The sequence below is a fragment of the Puma concolor genome, chromosome B2, assembly GCF_028749965.1.
Source record: "Puma concolor isolate L17-30 chromosome B2, mPumCon1.1.hap2, whole genome shotgun sequence".
Lineage (NCBI taxonomy): Eukaryota > Metazoa > Chordata > Mammalia > Carnivora > Felidae > Puma > Puma concolor.
Genome location: NC_141671.1, coordinates 101,019,191 through 101,037,275, shown reverse-complemented (window position 1 = coordinate 101,037,275; position 18,085 = coordinate 101,019,191). Strand labels below are relative to the sequence as shown.

The window sequence follows — 18,085 nt, the reverse complement described above, 5'->3', positions numbered from 1 at the left end:
AAATAATCCAGGGAAAAAATAGGCAGAAGACATGAATAGACATTTCTCTAAAGAAGACATCCAAATGGCCAACAGGCACATGAAAAGATGCTCAACGTCACTCCTCATCAGGGAAATACAAATCAAAACCACACTGAGATACCACCTCACGCCAGTCAGAGTGGCCGAAATGAACAAATCAGGAGACTATAGATGCTGGTGAGGATGTGGAGAAACGGGAACCCTCTTGCACTGTTGGTGGGAATGCAAACTGGTGCAGTCGCTCTGGAAAACAGTTTGGAGGTTCCTCAAAAAATTAAAAATAGACCTACCCTATGACCCAGCAATAGCACTGCTAGGAATTTACCCAGGGGATACAGGAGTGCTGATGCATAGGGGCACTTGTACCCCAATGTTTACAGCAGCACTTTCAACAATAGCCAAATTATGGAAAGAGCCCAACTGATGAATGGATAAAGAAGGTGTGGTTTATATAAACAATGGAATACTACTTGGCAATGAGAAAGACTGAAATATGGCCTTTTGTAGCAATGTGGATGGAACTGGAGAGTGTTATGCTAAGTGAAATAAGTCATACAGAGACAGACAGATACCATTATGTTTTCACTCTTATGTGGATCCTGAGAAACTTAACAGAAGACCATGGGGAGGGGAAGGGGGGAAAAAAGTCAGAGAGGGAGGGACGCAAACCATAAGAGACCCTTAAAAACTGAGAATAAACTGAGGGTTGATGGGAGGTGGGAGGGAGGGGAAAGTGGGTGATGGACATCAAGGAGGGCACCTGTCAGAATGAGAACTGGGTGTTGTATGGAAACCAATTTGACAATAAATTTCATTAAAAAAAAAGATTACTTAAGTAAATTAAAAAAAAAAAAACCTAAAGAAAAAAAGACTGAAAATCAACAATCTAAATGTGCAACTCAAAAATTAGAGGAACAACAAGTAGAACAATGAAACTAAAAGCAATAAAAAGAAGTAATAATCCGTTAGTATAAAAAAACCAAAAAAACCCAGTATGGTATTGTATAAAAACACAGATCAAATAGAGCAGAACAGAAAGCCCAGAAATAAATCCATGCATATATAATCAACTTATTTTTGACAAAGGAGCACAGAATACACAATGGAGAAGGTACAGTCTCTTCAATAAATGGTGTTGGGAAAACTTGATATTCACATGCAAAAAATGAAACAGGACCCCCTATCTTACACCACACACAAATTCAAGTCAAAATGTACTGACGATTTGAACATAAAACCTGAAACTCCTGGAAGAAAACACAGGAGAGAAGCTCCTGGATACCGGTCTTTGCAAATATTTTCTGGATTAGACTAACCTTAAGCAAGGCAACAAAAACAAAAATAAACAAGTGGGACTACCTCAAAGTAAAAAGCTTCTGTACGGCAAAGGGAAACCATCAACAAAATGCAAAGGCAACCTAAGGAATGGCAAAAAATATTTGCAAACCACATATCTGATAAGGGGCAGTATCCAAAATATATAAGGAACGCACACAATTATTAGCAAAAATCCAAGTAACCCAGGTAAAACTTGGGCAAAGGACCTGAACAGACATTTTCGCAGAGAAGACATACAAATGGCCAACAGGTACAAGAAAGTGCTCAACATCACTCATCATCAGGGAAATGCAAATCAAAACCATAATGAGATATCACCTTACATGTTGGGATGGCTATTATCAAAAAGACAGACAACAAATGCTGGTGAAGATGTGGAGAAAAGGGAACCCTTGTGCACTGTTGGTGGAAATGTAAACTGGTGCGTATAGCTACTATGGAAAATAGCAAGGAGATTCCTCAAGAAATTTAAAATAGCATTACAATATGATTCATCAATACTACTTCTGGGTATATATCCAAAGGAAATGAAATCACTACCCTGAAGAGGTATTTGTACTTTCATATTCAATGCAGCATTATTCACAATAGCCAAGGTAGGAAAGCAACCGAGGTGTGAAAGAATGGATAAAAAAAATGTGGTATTTACATATATAATGGAGTATTATTCAGCCTTTAAAAAGGGGAACGATGCCATTTGCAACAACATGGATGAACCTGGACAGCATTACGTTAAGTGAAATAGGCCAGACAAAGACAAATACTACATATTATCATTTATATGTGTAATCTTAAAAAAGAAAAAAAAAAAGAAACAAGAGTCAAACCCTTACAGAAATCGAGTAGATCGGTGGCTGCCAGATGGTTGGATCAGGATAGGGAACTACATGAGGCTGGTAAAAGGGTACAGACTTTTAGTTGTAAGATGAACAGGGTCTGAAGATCTAATGTAGAACATGGTGATTATAGTTATTGTATTGTATAATTGAAATTTGTTAAGAGAGTAGATAGAACCTAAGTGTTCTTACCAAACAAAAAAGGTAAATATTAAAATACTGTAAAGTGGTAGATGGGCTAACTTGGTAGGAATCCTTTCACAAGGTGCACATATATCAAATCGTTATGTTATAAACTTTAAATATATTACAATTTTATTTGTCAATTCTATCTTAATAGAACTGGAAAAAAAAACCCTTAAGCTTTGGAATAAGTTTAATACAGGTTTGAATTCTGGCCTTTCATGTGTCATGGAACCTGGGGTAAATTACTTAACCTATACTAGTTTCCTCATCTATAAAAACAGGGATAGCAAATATATCTATTCCAGAAAACTACTTTGCACATGAAATGAAAGAGCTCACACAAAATGCTTGGGATGCTTGGCACACAGAAAGGGCTCAATAGATGCAGCGTCATTAATCACTATGACAGTAACGACTCCCTTAGACACTCAGTGCATACGGCATGCCAGGCACTGTGCTGGCACTGGGGACACACCGTGAGCACGGCTGACACAGGTCTCTCTCGGTCGGGAACTTGTCAGGGAAGAGGAACAAATACGCAAGCACTGAAAAGCGGCGGGAAGCAAAGCATTATGTGGGGTCACAGATGGGAGGCACTTATCCTCGTGTGAGGATTGTGAGGAAGGCTCCACTAAGCAAATGGGGATTAAACTGAAGTAAGTCTAAGGATGTCATCATTTATAATGAAACAGTAGTAGGACTCTTAGGAGCATTTCTTCAGCTCTGAGAAGGGAAAACAAGAAACATGCTGAGCTCACCCCTTAATGTAATCAAAATATGTGCTGACCAATGCTGTCATTTAGAAAACACACACAAGTGTTCTTAGAGCCCTGTAACTGGTGCATCATTTAAATATTTACCCATTTCTTTTATACCATCCACGTTTTAAAACAAAGCTGAAATACTATCTGAAGATAGAAACATCTGAAAGTTTAAGTATAATCGAACTGTCAGATTCTGTGCATGTAACATCACTTCCACAGAAAGATCTTAGTTATAAGAGGGTCTCAAAGCATGTACTTTAAGGATGACATAAAAACTATACATAAAGTATAAAGTCAGCTCCCCATGAAATGGGGGTGATTTGAAGGGGTGTACTGGTGGTGAGTGTGGGAGAAATTGCAGTTAAATTACATGAAACCTTCAATTACTCAAATTTCCCTGACAGTGGCTAGGGACCTGCTCAGCTCCCCAAAGGGACTCCGTTTTCAGTTTCAGGAGGAAACTACTGGCTGTAGTTCAGGGCTTCCCACTTCTTAAAGCAGAACAACTTCTGTGGTGAGAAGTCACATTTTCTAGTCCCTGTAAGGCCATAACCACGGTTAAGCTGTGCTTCCTAACTGACTATAAAAACAACCTGGGCTCCATCCAAACATTCATTTTAACAAAAAGATTATTATGCATTTCTTTGTAAGGAAATTATAAAACATGACCTATGATACTGAGTGAAACTAGCGTTAGTATTTCTTGACTTTAGAAAAGTGTTTTGGTTTTTGTTTTTTTTTTTTTCCCCTTCTCTGGGAAAGCAAAATTAACCAATATATTCTCCAAATAAAACATCTGTTTTCTCCCAGTATGGGCTATGAATAGCAGGACACGATGGGTGATGACATGGGGCAATTTTCAGTACCGAATAATCATAATACAGACATTTAAAAAATCAAGATGTTTTAAAATATTTTCTTTGGGTTGGCTCTGAGGCCAGGATCTAATGCTCAATCCCAGCCGTGAACAATACAGTCTATACATTTGTGGGCCCTATGTGTCATCGGTCATTTTGCAAAGCACCTAACGAATCTAAGTCAAAACAATATAAACTTGTCGGCAATACAAGAAAAATGACTCCAAACATATAGCCTTTGGTTAGACTGTCCCAAGACTATCAAAGGTAGCAAGTCTAAATTTTTATTTCCATATTCTGGATACTTAAATATTTACAACAGTTTGGTTGGCAAGCCAGAGATCACAGTTGTGAAAATCTTCAAATGGTTGCATAGTATGTACGAAGGCTGGTCTTTCTTTGGCTACAGATTTTTAAACTGCTTGCTATTTATATATGAATCAGATTTTCTACCAACAGAAACTCACCATTCCCAAACTCGGAGGCTCTTATCGTCAGATGTGCTCACAAATCTCCTGTTCTCATCAACAAAAACAATGGTGTTGACGGCTCCCAAATGCCGGTCATACTCCTGAACAATTTCTCCACTTCGAATGTCCCACTGTACATCAAGACAAGAGGTAAACACAGAAGTGGAGCAGATTTATGAAAATAAAGAGATATCAGACCCATGGAAAGTGAAGAAGAAAAAAATCTCTAACATAATGTTTTTTTACGACCGACTGTTTTCTACTAAAAATAGCCCATTAGCAGTCCCTAAGAGCAGCAAGCGTTAAACAAGTTAATATTCTTTATTCCATCCCCTAATACAACATAAGCTGTAGAAATCTTACTAAAATACTGTGAAAAGACTTACCTGCACAATCTTCTTATCAGACATGCCAGCTACAAAGAGATTTTGCTTATCTTCATCAGGATTAAATTTGACACAATAGGGCACTTTTCGGTTTGTAAACCTTGATATACACTGTCCTAAAACCAAAGACTCAAGTTAAGGTAGGTAAAATAAACCCTGGGATGAAAATCTAGAGATCATCTGCTTAATAAATTTTGGGGAAGGGCAGCCTGCTTGTTCTTTACTATAAACTACATTGTTCCTTTTCACAGATTCTTAATGATTAAAAATAAATTTTTCAAAAGTGAATCATCAATTGCAGAATAGATAAAATGATTATGATGTGTAGCCAGAATTGAGAGCCACCATGGGTTAAGAGTATGGGCTTTGGCATTACACCTTGGCTGAAACCAGTTCGGCCATTTACTAGCTGTGTGACTCTGGAAAAGTTACCTCTTTAAGCTTCAGTTTCTTCGTCTATAGGAATGATAAGAATAATTATAGGGATATTTTAAGAATTGAATGCAATACTGGGCGTAAGTGCACAGCACAATGCCTGGTAAACAGTGTTCAATAAATATGAGCTATTACCTTTCCCCTTAAAACTCAGTAAGACAAAAGATGGTTATACAAAACCATACTGGCCACAACGTACTGATGCAATTAATGTTTGTGAATATATAAAACCAACTCGCCTATGGGCCTGTAAACTGACTTATTTTAATCAATGTGGGCAATTAAATTTAATGTTGTTCATCAGACATTTATTGTGCTTCCATTATGTGCAATGCTGTGTGCTACGTGATGGAAGAGAACAAAAATCAATTAAATAGTCTATGGAAGATTTCAGATTTGCTTGTCTATCAGCACGTTTGCTTTATAAATTGTATTTGATGGAAACAAAGTTTCATAGTAAAAAAGCTACTTACGTAGCTGAGTTTCAACTCTACATTTTATGATATTAGCTGATGGTGGTATGAGAATCAGCAGTTACAGATGGCATCGTCTGCCACAGAAGACCACTCACACTATTTCATTTATCAATGCTAATTTCTAAGATAAATATGGATTAGTATCAGTGAGCTCTTACCTGTCTCAGTGTCCCAGAGCTTAAGATACCTGTCATAAGCTGCACTGAGGAACTGTGTTCCTGCAGTATTAAAGCAGATGTCCCTAACAGCTTTACTGTGACCTAAAGGTGGAGACAATAAAAATGGACGTGAGGTGAAATATCTCTTAAAACACAAGCACTGTAAGAGAAATAGCATTTTCAAGCCATACTGTGAGTCAAAATCTCTGGAATCCTATTCCCTGACTTACTGACTCAGAGTTCAGTTAGGTGTGGGCTTGGGAACGTAGGAGGTTTTTTTTTATTTCCCCTTCAAAAAGCTCCCTAGGTGTTTCTGAGGCATAACATTTAGGTAAGAACCAAGAGACAAGGGGAAACTTTTTTTTTTTTTTTGAAGTTGGTCATAGCAATCTTTTAATATGTAATACACATAACTGATGACTAAGCAGTCAAGAATTTAAGGAAACATAACAGGCCAATTATTGCCAACGAAAAAGAAGGGACTAGTGACATGTCGGAGGTTCGCTCTCCAGATTACTAAGTGAAACAAAGTGACCTAACCCTCAAGTTCATGGAATCACAGCCCTTCTTCAGTAGCTGTGGATTTCTGTGATCACATTACCAAGTTTCACAGAAGTGAATTCAGAGTCTCCGAGACTAATAAACCTTTTTGAAACAAATATCAATTTCTATTTTAAGATAGCATTTTGACAATATATTAATTTTAAAGTGCTTTGCTTGGAAATCAATCCTGCCAGGCCAGTCAACTCTTCTGAAAGTTACAGAGACAAATAAAATGTAGCTAAATGAAAGCAGAAACTTTCCTATTCTTTACCACCCCATCATGACCAAGACTGACAAGTACAATTGTGCAAAATGTGCACTGCACAAATTGTCAACCACACACAGCAGCCCTGAACCAGCACCACCAGTGAACTAGTCAGGCAATGTGCTACAGTAATTAGGCATTCTTTTCTACAGCAAGAGTCCCATCTTCCGAAAGCAGGTAATTTTCAGTTTTCCACTGAAAAACTGCCAGGGAGCGGTGGGGAGACAGATGGGGAGCAAATCCACTAAATGTACAGGAGGCATTTTGTTCCCGCATACGCTGCTGAGAGCCTTCCCACAAGTCCTCCTATAGGCACCTTGGGCAGTATTTATTTGTGGGGTGAGGCCCTAAAATCATAACAAAGCCTGCAGAACGGACTCCCACTTGAATCTAAAAACAGAGCCACTACGATTTACACAAATAATGTCTCGATGATGTACAGTTAAATCTGGAAACATAACCAGCCTTCATATGAAATCTGCCCAAGACTGTAAACTATTCTCTGCCAGAAAGGTTTGCCACGAAGCTGTTTGCTTTTTGGCCTTGTTTTCTCCTTCAAGGAGTTCACTCAATCTTATCCTTTTGTATGCTGTAGCTGTCAATTCCTAACTTCTCTTCAAAGCTCAACATCTGGCTATCTAATTGCTTACTGGAAATTTTCATCTCCATATCCCAAAGGCAGCTCAAACTTAACAAGTGATACCTCATCATCCTCTTCTGTTCCCTCTCTTGGCGAATGGCACCACCATTCACCCAGCCAGCTGGGAGTCACCCTAGATTCCTGATGCACTCTTATCACTTACATCCGCTAAGTCCTGCTGATTTTTAACTCTTGATTGTTTTTCCTCTCTATGCGCCGCTTTAGTCCAGACTCTTAGCATTTCTAATCTAGACCAATGAAAAAACCCTGTAATTCATTTCCCTGCCAGCGGGCCTGCCCCACCAAAACATCTTCCATACGGTCACTGTGATCTCTATAAACTTCTAATCTAATTAAGCTAATTTCCTGCAAAAGCCATTTAATGGATGGCTTTCCAAGGTCCTCTGGATAGATTCTACACTCCTTATTTTTTTTAATTTTTAAAAAATTTAGTTTATTTATTTTTGAGAGACAGAGAGAGAGAGCGAGAGAGAGAGAGCACGAGAGTGTGAGTGTGGGCGTACATGTGGGGGAGGGGCAGAAAGAGAGAGGGAGACACAGAATCCAAAACAGGCTCCAGGCTCTGAGCTGTCAGCACAGAGCCCAATGCGGGGCTCGAACTCACAAATCGTGAGATCATGACCTGAGCCGAAGTCGGACACTTAACTGAGCCACCCAGGCACCCCAATTCTGCACTCCCTACTAAGGGCATGTAAGGTCCTCCATGCCTTACCTCTTGTTATACTGCTTTCTCTGCTTGTCATCTCTCACCATATCCCATACCCTGGCAATTCTGAAATATACCTGGCTGCCCCAAAGCAGCATGCTTTCTCAAACCACTTTTGCTTTTCTTCTCAGTTCCCTTTTTTGTCTATTTGGGAGGACTTAGTCCCTCTTCAAGACTCAGCTCAAGTTTTTGAAGACTTTCCTTCATTATTGGTACAATGAAATTACTGTCAATGATGTTATCTTAGTTTAAAAAAGTCTTTCCAAACAGGGGCTCCTGGGTGTCTCAGTCGGTTAAGCGTCCGACTTTGGCTCAGGTCATGATCTTGTGGTTCCTGGGTTCAAGCCCCGTGTCGGGCTCTGTGCTGACAGCCTGGATCCTGGAGCCTGCTTCAGATTCTGTGTCTCCTGTCTCCCTCTCTCTCTGCCCCTCCCCTACTCATGCTGTCTCTCTCTCTCTCTCTTAAAAATAAATAAACATTAAAAAAAAAAAAGTCTTTCCAAACAGATTTATAGCCAGAGATAAAAGAAGTATTACCAATAAATGTTCGTAGACAGCGCCTGTCTCCATAAACCTCCCATAGCTGGGGGAAAAAAACACAGAGAAATTAAATTTAATAGAAGACTTGGGTAAAATGACAAGTTTCAATCAATAACAACAGTCGTATGCTGGCTATGTGTGTGCATATATGTGTGTACAGGGGATTTAACCAAAGGCATTATATTTAAGGGAACATGTTGCTTAGAGCTGTTAGTCTATGTTGCAACATTTGAACCATACACACACACACACACACACACACACACACACACACATAAATTTGAAATCTGACACTGAAAGATACACCAAAATATCAAGAGAACATAGATGGAGCTAATAAAAGTGACTTTCATTTCTTGTTCTTTTCTGTATTTGATATATTTTCTATGATGAAAACTTTTATGTAATATTATAAGCTACTTCTGGAAGAATTAAATACTATTAAAAACTGCCATGTTTATAACATTTTGGTCCTTACCAAATGTATTTCATTTTTTGGGAACTTACTGAAGTCACAAAATATTATAGAAGCTATATGAAAATGATGATCTACACTATAATAGGCTAATAATTCTCATCACATCTAAAGTGAATTAATACAATAGCTTCAAAACTACCTTTATTCTTGCCTACCTCAAATCAAACCGTTGGTAATGTTACTAGTGTTCTAAAACAGCACTTCCTGGCCACCCAGTGCCAACAGCATAAAGTCTCAGTTCCTGCAGCATACCAGGCAAAGGACTTCCAGGACCTACCTGGTCCTTGGCCTATGACTGTTGCCACTCTGTATCTCTCAGATTCGAGACTCCAGAAACCACAAACTTACAGTGTTCAGCACACGCCATGCCTATGCATCCTATTCACTCTTTTTGGACCTGCTTCACTCCCTACACTCCCCCCCCACCCCGCCATCCCCTTTACTTAGTTACCCTCCTACTGAAGTGTGCTTCCTCTTTGAAAACAGAGCACCTTATGCCAGGGTCTATAAGCATCATTTACATCATAAAGAAATGATCACCCTAAGGTCAGGGAGAGGGTCTTTTTTAAACTTTTTTTTTTTAATTTTTTTTAACGTTTATTTATTTTTGAGACAGAGAGAGACAGAGCATGAACAGGGGAGGGGCAGAGAGAGAGGGAGACACAGAATCTGAAACAGGCTCCAGGCTCTGAGCTGTCAGCACAGAGCCCGACGCGGGGCTCGAACTCACGGACCGAACTCACGGACTGTGAGATCATGACCTGAGCCGAAGTCAGACGCTTAACCGACCAAGCCACCCAGGCGCCCCATGGAGAGGGTCTTAATATGTTTTTAGTCTTGGCCTGTTGACATATTAGGTACCTAAAAAATGCTTAGGAAATGAAGTAAATTGAACTCTATGTTTTTTCAATTGGTCAGAAAGACCTTAATCTTAATATAGTTTGTATGAAGTGAAAGTTAAAGGAAACAAGGTTTTTCTACTCCAAACTGTTAGCCTGTCATTTTAAGCTACTGAGTAGAGACAATTGCCTAAATGACTGCCCTCATCAAAAAAAGCTTCCTTCACATATCATTGAGTTGTTTACACAGAGTACAATTTTGATGATTCAACTTTCTAAGCCTCAAGAGTACTAGAAGGCTGATATGTCTTGACCATCATAATAATGCAGACACAGAAGACACAAAAAAGAGCACTATTCTTTCAGACTTTAGTTTTAAAAAGGCTTCTCCCATGTTCAAGTTGATATGCTCTGGCAACTGAGCTTTTTCCCCACATACTCTATAGCGGAAACTTAACCTTAAAGTGGAGCTTCCCAAGACTGTACAACCTGAGAGAAGAGGCTGGGAGCAGTTCTGCTACTTGGTGTCTACTTGCATTTATAAGAAAAAGGATGAATTATGTTATCTACTTTTTGAGATGGGATTTCTATCATGTGTCCTCCCTACCCCATAAGGTTCTGAGGAACAAATGAACTCATATTTGTTACGTATCCAAAGCCTCTATAAAAATACGTTATTAGTGATTAAATATTTATATATCTAAAGCCAAAGTGATTGATTACATCCTAATCAGTTATCTAAGCTTACAAATGAGCCTAGACAGTTGGACCACAGAGCCATATTTGAATCAACATGTTTGGAAGCAATTCATAAATGGCTGCATTCACGGGGCCTAAGAGAAAATAATTAGCCTCTAGTTGCCTAACAAACCCAAATTTATTTATAATTAACCAAACAGACTTAACCAAAGCACTAGCATTGCAGCACTCCTACTCTGTTACTGAAAACTCACCTTAATTTTACAGTCCATGGAACAAGACAGCAATAAATGGCCAGAGAGAGGAAACAATCTGACAGCACTGACGCCCTATAAAAAGGTATTACAGTTATCAATCAGAAGGAGTCTAATGTCCGCTAAAGTGAAACAAGGAAAGTATGATATATTTTTAAGCAACCTAATTTACTGTTTTTCTTAATTCCAAAAATCATGCCCCAGAATAACCTTTGTTAGTAGTCCAAGAGCAGCCCTTATTGACACTAAGTTTTTGAAGATTTGTTTTTTGACCTTTAATACTGACTTGCTCACCCCAGGGAATTCTTAGTCAATCAAGTTGCTAATGCTCTCTCTCCTCTTCCTGCTTTTATTCAGTTCCTTCGCTCTTTGCTAGGAGCTGGAAAATTATCAGTTGGAATAGTGCAGATGACAAAGAATATCAACATCAAAAGTTTCAAGTATCTTGTCTCTGCATCAGTTTAAATATTATCATGGTTTATAAACCAGAAACCATCTAATCTTCTCTTAAGCATGATAATCCCAAGAGCTAAGGCAACATTACTGAGGTCTTAGTGCCACTACCAACCCATTATTCACTGCTGTGGTTCCAGAAAAAAGCAGATTGGGCAGGAATATGTGGGGAAAGGCTTGGGTTACCCCTAAGGGGATAGGACACCAATTATGAATGTGATGTCATGGCCAATCCATATGACCACTTTGCTTACCTTCGTATGTCCAGACCACACATGAATTTGTTTCTTGGGAAGGTAACACTTCTCAGGTGGCACAGTGGACCGCAGATTAACACCAACATCCTGAGGTATGTGAAGATAGGATCTGCCTTGGTAGTCATACATTTCTTTAACTGAAATAAGAAAACAAAGGAAAGCAGTGAACAAATATAAGCTACAGTCATAAAATCTATACCCTTAAATGATAACTTTTTTTTTTTTTTAATGTTTTTTTATTTATTTTTGAGACAGAGAGAGACAGAGCATGAGCAGGGGAGGGGCAGAGAGAGAGGGAGACACAGAATCGGAAGCAGGCTCCAGGCTCTGAGCTGTCAGCACAGAGCCCAACGTGGGGCTCGAACTCACAGACTGTGAGATCATGACCTGAACTGAGGTCGGACGCCCAGCCGACTGAGCCACCCAGGCGCCCCTGGTAACATTTTATTCATAGGGATATTGTTCCCTATTAAGGTTTAGGTACTAACATTCTGATGAAGTTAAGACCAAGAGTCAGCTAAAATTTAGTTCTTGAAGTCACTGCTATTGTTTACAATTAGAGGTAATACTTTGGAATTTCTAAATACCCAGAGACTCTCAGACCTTTAAATAAGATCTATACTTTTACTTAGTTACACATTTTAATGATATAAAAAAGACTTCACTGCAGCATAATTACAGCGAGGGAAGAAAAGATAATACTTGAGCCTTGTGAGTCACTGGCAAAGACTCAGAAGCAAACCAGGATAAAAAAAGAAGTTAAAAATATCAACTACCCTTTTTCCCTGTTTTCCTCTTTTATGCCCTTCCAGGTTCCTATTCCATTCTCTTCTCCACTTTCAACATAAAGTTTACAGTGAAGTCACTGGTGGCACTTAAATGGCACAGTATATATAAAACATTTAGCGGCATGCCTGGCACAGAATAGTCCTCAATAGATGTGGGCTGTTACATTTATTATGGCTGCAAGCATCACAGTACTCAACAGACTCCTTGGAGAGAAAACTCCAGAAAACTGGAGTTTGAGAAATCGAATATGGCCTCATCAAACCTAAATATTTGATATGTGATCAATATTAGAATAACCAATACATCAGTACTAAATTATTCCTTACAGTTGGCTAATCACTACATAATTTTCCAAAGGTAACTAATTATTAATGAACCAGGTACATTTGAGAATACTTATAATTCATTTTGGACTATATTTCCTGATGTAAAGGAAACAGGCATTTCCTTCCACATATCAAAATTAGTATAAGAATTTTAATCTCCAGTCTATTCACATGAAAAAAAAAGTTTTTCTTTTTTTTTTTTTTTTTAAATTTTTTTTTTTTCAACGTTTATTTATTTTTGGGACAGAGAGAGACAGAGCATGAACGGGGGAGGGGCAGAGAGAGAGGGAGACACAGAATTGGAAACAGGCTCCAAGCTCTGAGCCATCAGCCCAGAGCCCGACGCGGGGCTCGAACTCACGGACCGTGAGATCGTGACCTGGCTGAAGTCGGACGCTTAACCGACTGCGCCACCCAGGCGCCCCAAAAGTTTTTCTTTTAAAGTAAAATTTAGTAACAATTATGAATTAGGAGGATATCTGGAGAGTATCTGGCTTGGGTTAAAAACAAAAAGTTAAGATGACTGGAGCCAAGAGTCTGTTCTGAGGAAACAATAGATTGTGGACAATTCAGACCTCTTCTTTACCTGTCATTTTTAAAAATTCACTAGCACTTCGAAGAATCATCTGTGGCAATCATTAATCATGCTATTTTCTCTCCTTTATTAGAATACTGGTATTCTAATACCAGTCTGGTATAATTTCTTTGAGATGCGAACAGTCAAATACAATTTTTCTTAATACAGTGAAGCACAGCAGCTGATTAATAAGGGCAATTGATACTATATGAACAGAGAACAGAGTAGATATCTGAAAGTTTATCATAAAAATGAAGAAGCATAAAAAATATATTACCATGTAAGATTGTCTTCTCCTCCCCAGGTTTCTCTTCTTCCTGTTTGCCTTTTTTCTGCCTCTTGGCCGTGATTTCATCTAATTCTTTTTGTTCTTCCTAAGGAAATTAAGAAGTGAACTTTAAAAATGGATGTTTTAGGGGCACCTGGGTGGCGCAGTCGGTTAAGCGTCCGACTTCAGCCAGGTCACGATCTCGCGGTCCGTGAGTTCGAGCCCCGCGTCGGGCTCTGGGCTGATGGCTCAGAGCCTGGAGCCTGTTTCCGATTCTGTGTCTCCCTCTCTCTCTGCCCCTCCCCCGTTCATGCTCTGTCTCTCTCTGTCCCAAAAATAAATAAACGTTGAAAAAAAAAAAAATTTAAAATGGATGTTTTAGAACCCCACCGTGCCCAAGGCTGATTATAAATACTTTATGATGAGGTCCACTTTTTGGTGAAGCAATAGCTATAAGTATGTCTCTCAGATAACAATCTCAACTCTTTGACGGATTACAAAATGACATTAACAAATAAAAGGTACTAGTTAATACTTTTAAAATCATTTTATACAAAACCCATCCTTCTGGAACACCCAGAAGCAAATTTAATGTGTTATGCTAATTATGTAAGTGAAAAGACAAAGCAATTAGAAAATCTACTACTGTAAAGGAAACTCCGTTTTAGGACATAATGTTGTTCTCCAGTAATGACAGCTTTTACTAAGCCATAAGCATATAAGCAATGACTACAGATCTGTGACAACTTTTATGGGAGGAGCAGTGGAAGGAAGGTAGGGTAGTAATAAGTCCCTATCTATGATAACAAAGAAGTCAACAGATGATGTCTAATGTAAATAAAAAGCAGCATATGTCTATAATTGAGATACATTGATGAAAGATACAGCTAGAACATAAGCTTCATGAGGACAGGATTTTCTTGATCTTGTCCACTGCTATATCCCTAAGACCTATAAGAGTCACTGGCCCATAGAGACAGTAGGATTAGGAGGGGGGAAGGGGCAGATAGGGGTCTCTAGTTTTATTTTATAAACTTCATGGTATTATTATTTTAAAATATAGATAATTATTAAAATTTTTAAATATGTTAATAAATAAAACCCATCATCAATCCTAAAATCATAGAAAGGCTAATTTAGTATTCTAGATACTCACATTACTATCTGAATATCTAGTATCAGAAGAACACCTACCACAATAGTTTAACAGCATTATCAACTTTTATTAAATTTTAACTTTTCTTAAAAATTGTTCAATATTGTATTTTAATTAAAAATATGGAAGAAAATCAGGGTGCCCAGGTGGCTCAGCTGGTTAGGTGTCCGACTTCGGCTCGGGTCATGATCTCACAGCTCATTATTTCAAGCCCCGTGTTGGGCTCTATGCTGACAGCTCGGAGCCTGGAGCCTGCTTTGGATTCTGTGTCTCCCTCTCTCTCTGCCCCTTCCCCGCTCATGCTCTGTCTCTCTCTCAACAAAAATGAAATAAAATAAAAAACCAAAAAGGTATTTAAAAAAATACAGAAGAAAATAAATCAGAAAAAGGATAAATAAAAATATTCCCAGGGCACCTGGGTGGCTCAGTTGGTTGAGCATCTGAGTCTTGATCTTGGCTCACGTCATGATCTCAGAGTTTGTGGAATCGAGCCCCGTAAGTCAGGTTCTGTGCTGATAGTGCAGAGACTGCTTGGGATTCTCTCTCTCCCTCTCTGCCACTTGCCTGCTCATGCTCTCTCTCTCTCCCTCAAAATAAATAAATACACTTAAAAAAATATTCCCAAGAAAAATTTAAAAATCTTAGTGTATTTTCTCAACCATGGCAGGGAAATTCTAATGAGTCATCATTTGGTTCTCTAAGGAAATCTCAAGTTTATTAACATAGATATCCTTCACAGACACACAGCATCTACCTGAATTGGCAATGAAAAACATCAAAACTTACTTCTGAGGGTTTGGCTACATCTTTTTCATCCACATATTTTGCCCATGGTCCCAAGAAACCATCAATATTAGATGCATCATTTTCTTTAAACTTTTTCCTTTTTTCTATTTTTTTCTGACCAGTTTCAAACACAGTTAAACCTACATTAAAAAAGAGATTACAAACATGGATATTTTTTTAAAGAAACAGCATTTATATAAATACATATATAGAGCATATATGTTTTTACTTTGCATGGCTAAAGAAAAGTGATTGTTCAAGTGACCAAAGATTTATTTAAAAACACAAAATAAAATCTATATGAATCTGCCAGATAGACCAACTCATGGTATACAAAAAGAGACTCAACCTTCTGGGAAGAGAAGCTTCCTACTGTTCCCAATATTTTGCAAATCCTCATCTATTTAAAGAAAAGACCCAGCTATGTAAATCCTACAATGATACACAATCCTTTTAATGAATCATGGACCTAGATCAGATTTTACCACTTTTTGAAAGAAATCCAGCAATTTAATATTGCTAAATAATGATAAAGCCACTTTTGAAAGCAAGAATAAATTAAAATTTATCATTTAAAAACTGAATTAGGTTAAATTACATTAGGAAATTAATAATTTTGATTCATTTGTAATTCAACAATATTAATTAAACAAGGTTTCACAAGAATCTGGTATTCTTCCAAGTGATCTCAATCTAAACTTGACCTCTAAATCATAAATCTTAGAATTAAAAAGAAAGGAGGAAAGAGGGTGTTTCTGGTTGAGGTTCTGATTTGATCAGTAGGAGGTGGCACTCTGGGTGCTGGCACTAAATTGGAAAAGGTTTATGGGTCACAGTCACAATCTAACTACATAAAAGATATGGCTTGTAAAAAAAAAAAAAAAAAGATACGGCTTGTAGAGGTCTAACTTAAAAAAGCTTACCTATATTAATTCAAATCAGTTTCCTTCAGGTTGCATGTTACAACAAAAGCTTGTTAAAATTCTATTTTAACAATAATGTAGCTGGATGATATGATATAGGGTCTGTAGCTACTAACTAGAAGTCCTCATACAACCATATTCTTTTTCTAATGAGCATATTTTATGGGTAAGATTCCAATGATGAGCTTTGTGAGAAGTTAGCATTTAGAATATGACACTTTGTCTTGTAAGTACAAAATGAAAATCTGCACATATATTCTAAAACACATATTCAAACTCAGCCTTCAAACCTTTAAAGATAATCTTTACAGACAATGTATAATAAAATTTGTTCTGCTCTGTAAAAATGTAGCTTGACATTAGTGTTGAGAAATAAATTGCCAAGATTAGCTACACATTAATTATAATTTATTGAATGATTTCTACATGGTTGGCACTGTGCCTACTGCTCATCACAACCCAGAATAATAGGTACCAACATCTTCCCTACAAGGTTGCACACCTAGTTGAGTGGCAAAAACAAGCTCTAAACTATAATAGTTCTAAATGATACTGCTCTAAAATATATCACTGTATTGTCTCAGCTTAAAATAAAACCAACCTAATAAAACACTAGTTTTTTCTTACTGCTGAAAGTCAATCTGCAAGACAGTAATCATAAGTGTATGTATACATAGATATAGACACGTACATATATATTTGATATTAAATATTTTAAATAAATCTGAATAAATTACCTTGATTTTTTTCAGCTTCTTCTACAGAACCAATATATTTAGTAGACACTTGGTGATTATCTAATGAAGGGTCTAATGCATAACCTGAAAAGGAAGAAAGTACATATTATGGATACATTTTTGTCATGTATAGTTTATTTTATTACTATACGAATACACTCATTTCACATTTTCCTTCCTAGATGTTGAAATGGTCTTTAACTTAGGACCAAATCCCTCTTTCCTGAGCTATGTTCCTTTGAGAACAATTAACCCAAATCTCAGGGGGGACCATGCATGACTTCAGTCGAGTAAAAAGTATTCTTATAGGACGAATTTAGCATTTTGTCATTACATTATTAACAGTCTCTCTGGCCAAGATATCAGACTTTAGTCTTAAATTCTAAGATCTTAAAAATATATGTACATCACACGTTCAGAAGCTTAGAAACCATTTCCTTTTTGTTTTCAGTAATAGATAAGACATGGCTTTAGCTTATCAAATTATATAAACTATTAAGTAATTGAAAAAAGAAGAGACTAAGAAGAAGTATATAAAATCTAGCTATTATTTTGAAAATGCTATTCTCAGGAAAGACGGTTTTGTTTCTCAATTTTAAAATAATACATTTCTACTTCATAAATCACTATGTATGCTTCCTTGGTAAGAAAAGTAAGTAAGAATATCTACTAGCATGTGAATACACTGCTTCAAAAAGTCATGAAAGTGGGACGCCTGGGTGACTGACCAGTTGGTTGCGTGTCTGACTCTTGATTTTGGCTCACGTCATCATCTCAGGGTCGTGGGATTGAGGCCCATATTAGGCTCTGTGCTAAGCATGGAGCCTACTTGAGATTCTCTCTCTCTCTCTCTCTCTCTCTCTGTGTCTCTCTCTCCTTTTGTCCCCCTCCCTGGCTTGCT

The 18,085-nt window shown here is 37.7% G+C and overlaps 2 protein-coding genes across 2 annotated transcripts in view; one reads left to right on the top strand and one right to left on the bottom strand.

The window, feature by feature from the left end:
* CDC40 (cell division cycle 40) overlaps positions 1-18,085 on the bottom strand; it is a 66,758-nt gene that overhangs the window by 12,111 nt on the left and 36,562 nt on the right. The window contains exons 4-12 of the mRNA XM_025925217.2: positions 17,185-17,268; positions 15,525-15,664; positions 13,592-13,688; positions 11,620-11,759; positions 10,913-10,987; positions 8,640-8,685; positions 5,928-6,029; positions 4,859-4,974; positions 4,470-4,603 (exon numbers count right to left, since the gene is read on the bottom strand). Of these exons, the coding sequence (XP_025781002.1) occupies positions 4,470-4,603; positions 4,859-4,974; positions 5,928-6,029; positions 8,640-8,685; positions 10,913-10,987; positions 11,620-11,759; positions 13,592-13,688; positions 15,525-15,664; positions 17,185-17,268 (934 nt within the window). The remainder of the gene's footprint in view (positions 1-4,469; positions 4,604-4,858; positions 4,975-5,927; positions 6,030-8,639; positions 8,686-10,912; positions 10,988-11,619; positions 11,760-13,591; positions 13,689-15,524; positions 15,665-17,184; positions 17,269-18,085) is intronic.
* Positions 1-18,085, top strand: part of METTL24 (methyltransferase like 24) — a 177,968-nt gene that overhangs the window by 124,898 nt on the left and 34,985 nt on the right. The window lies entirely within an intron of this gene.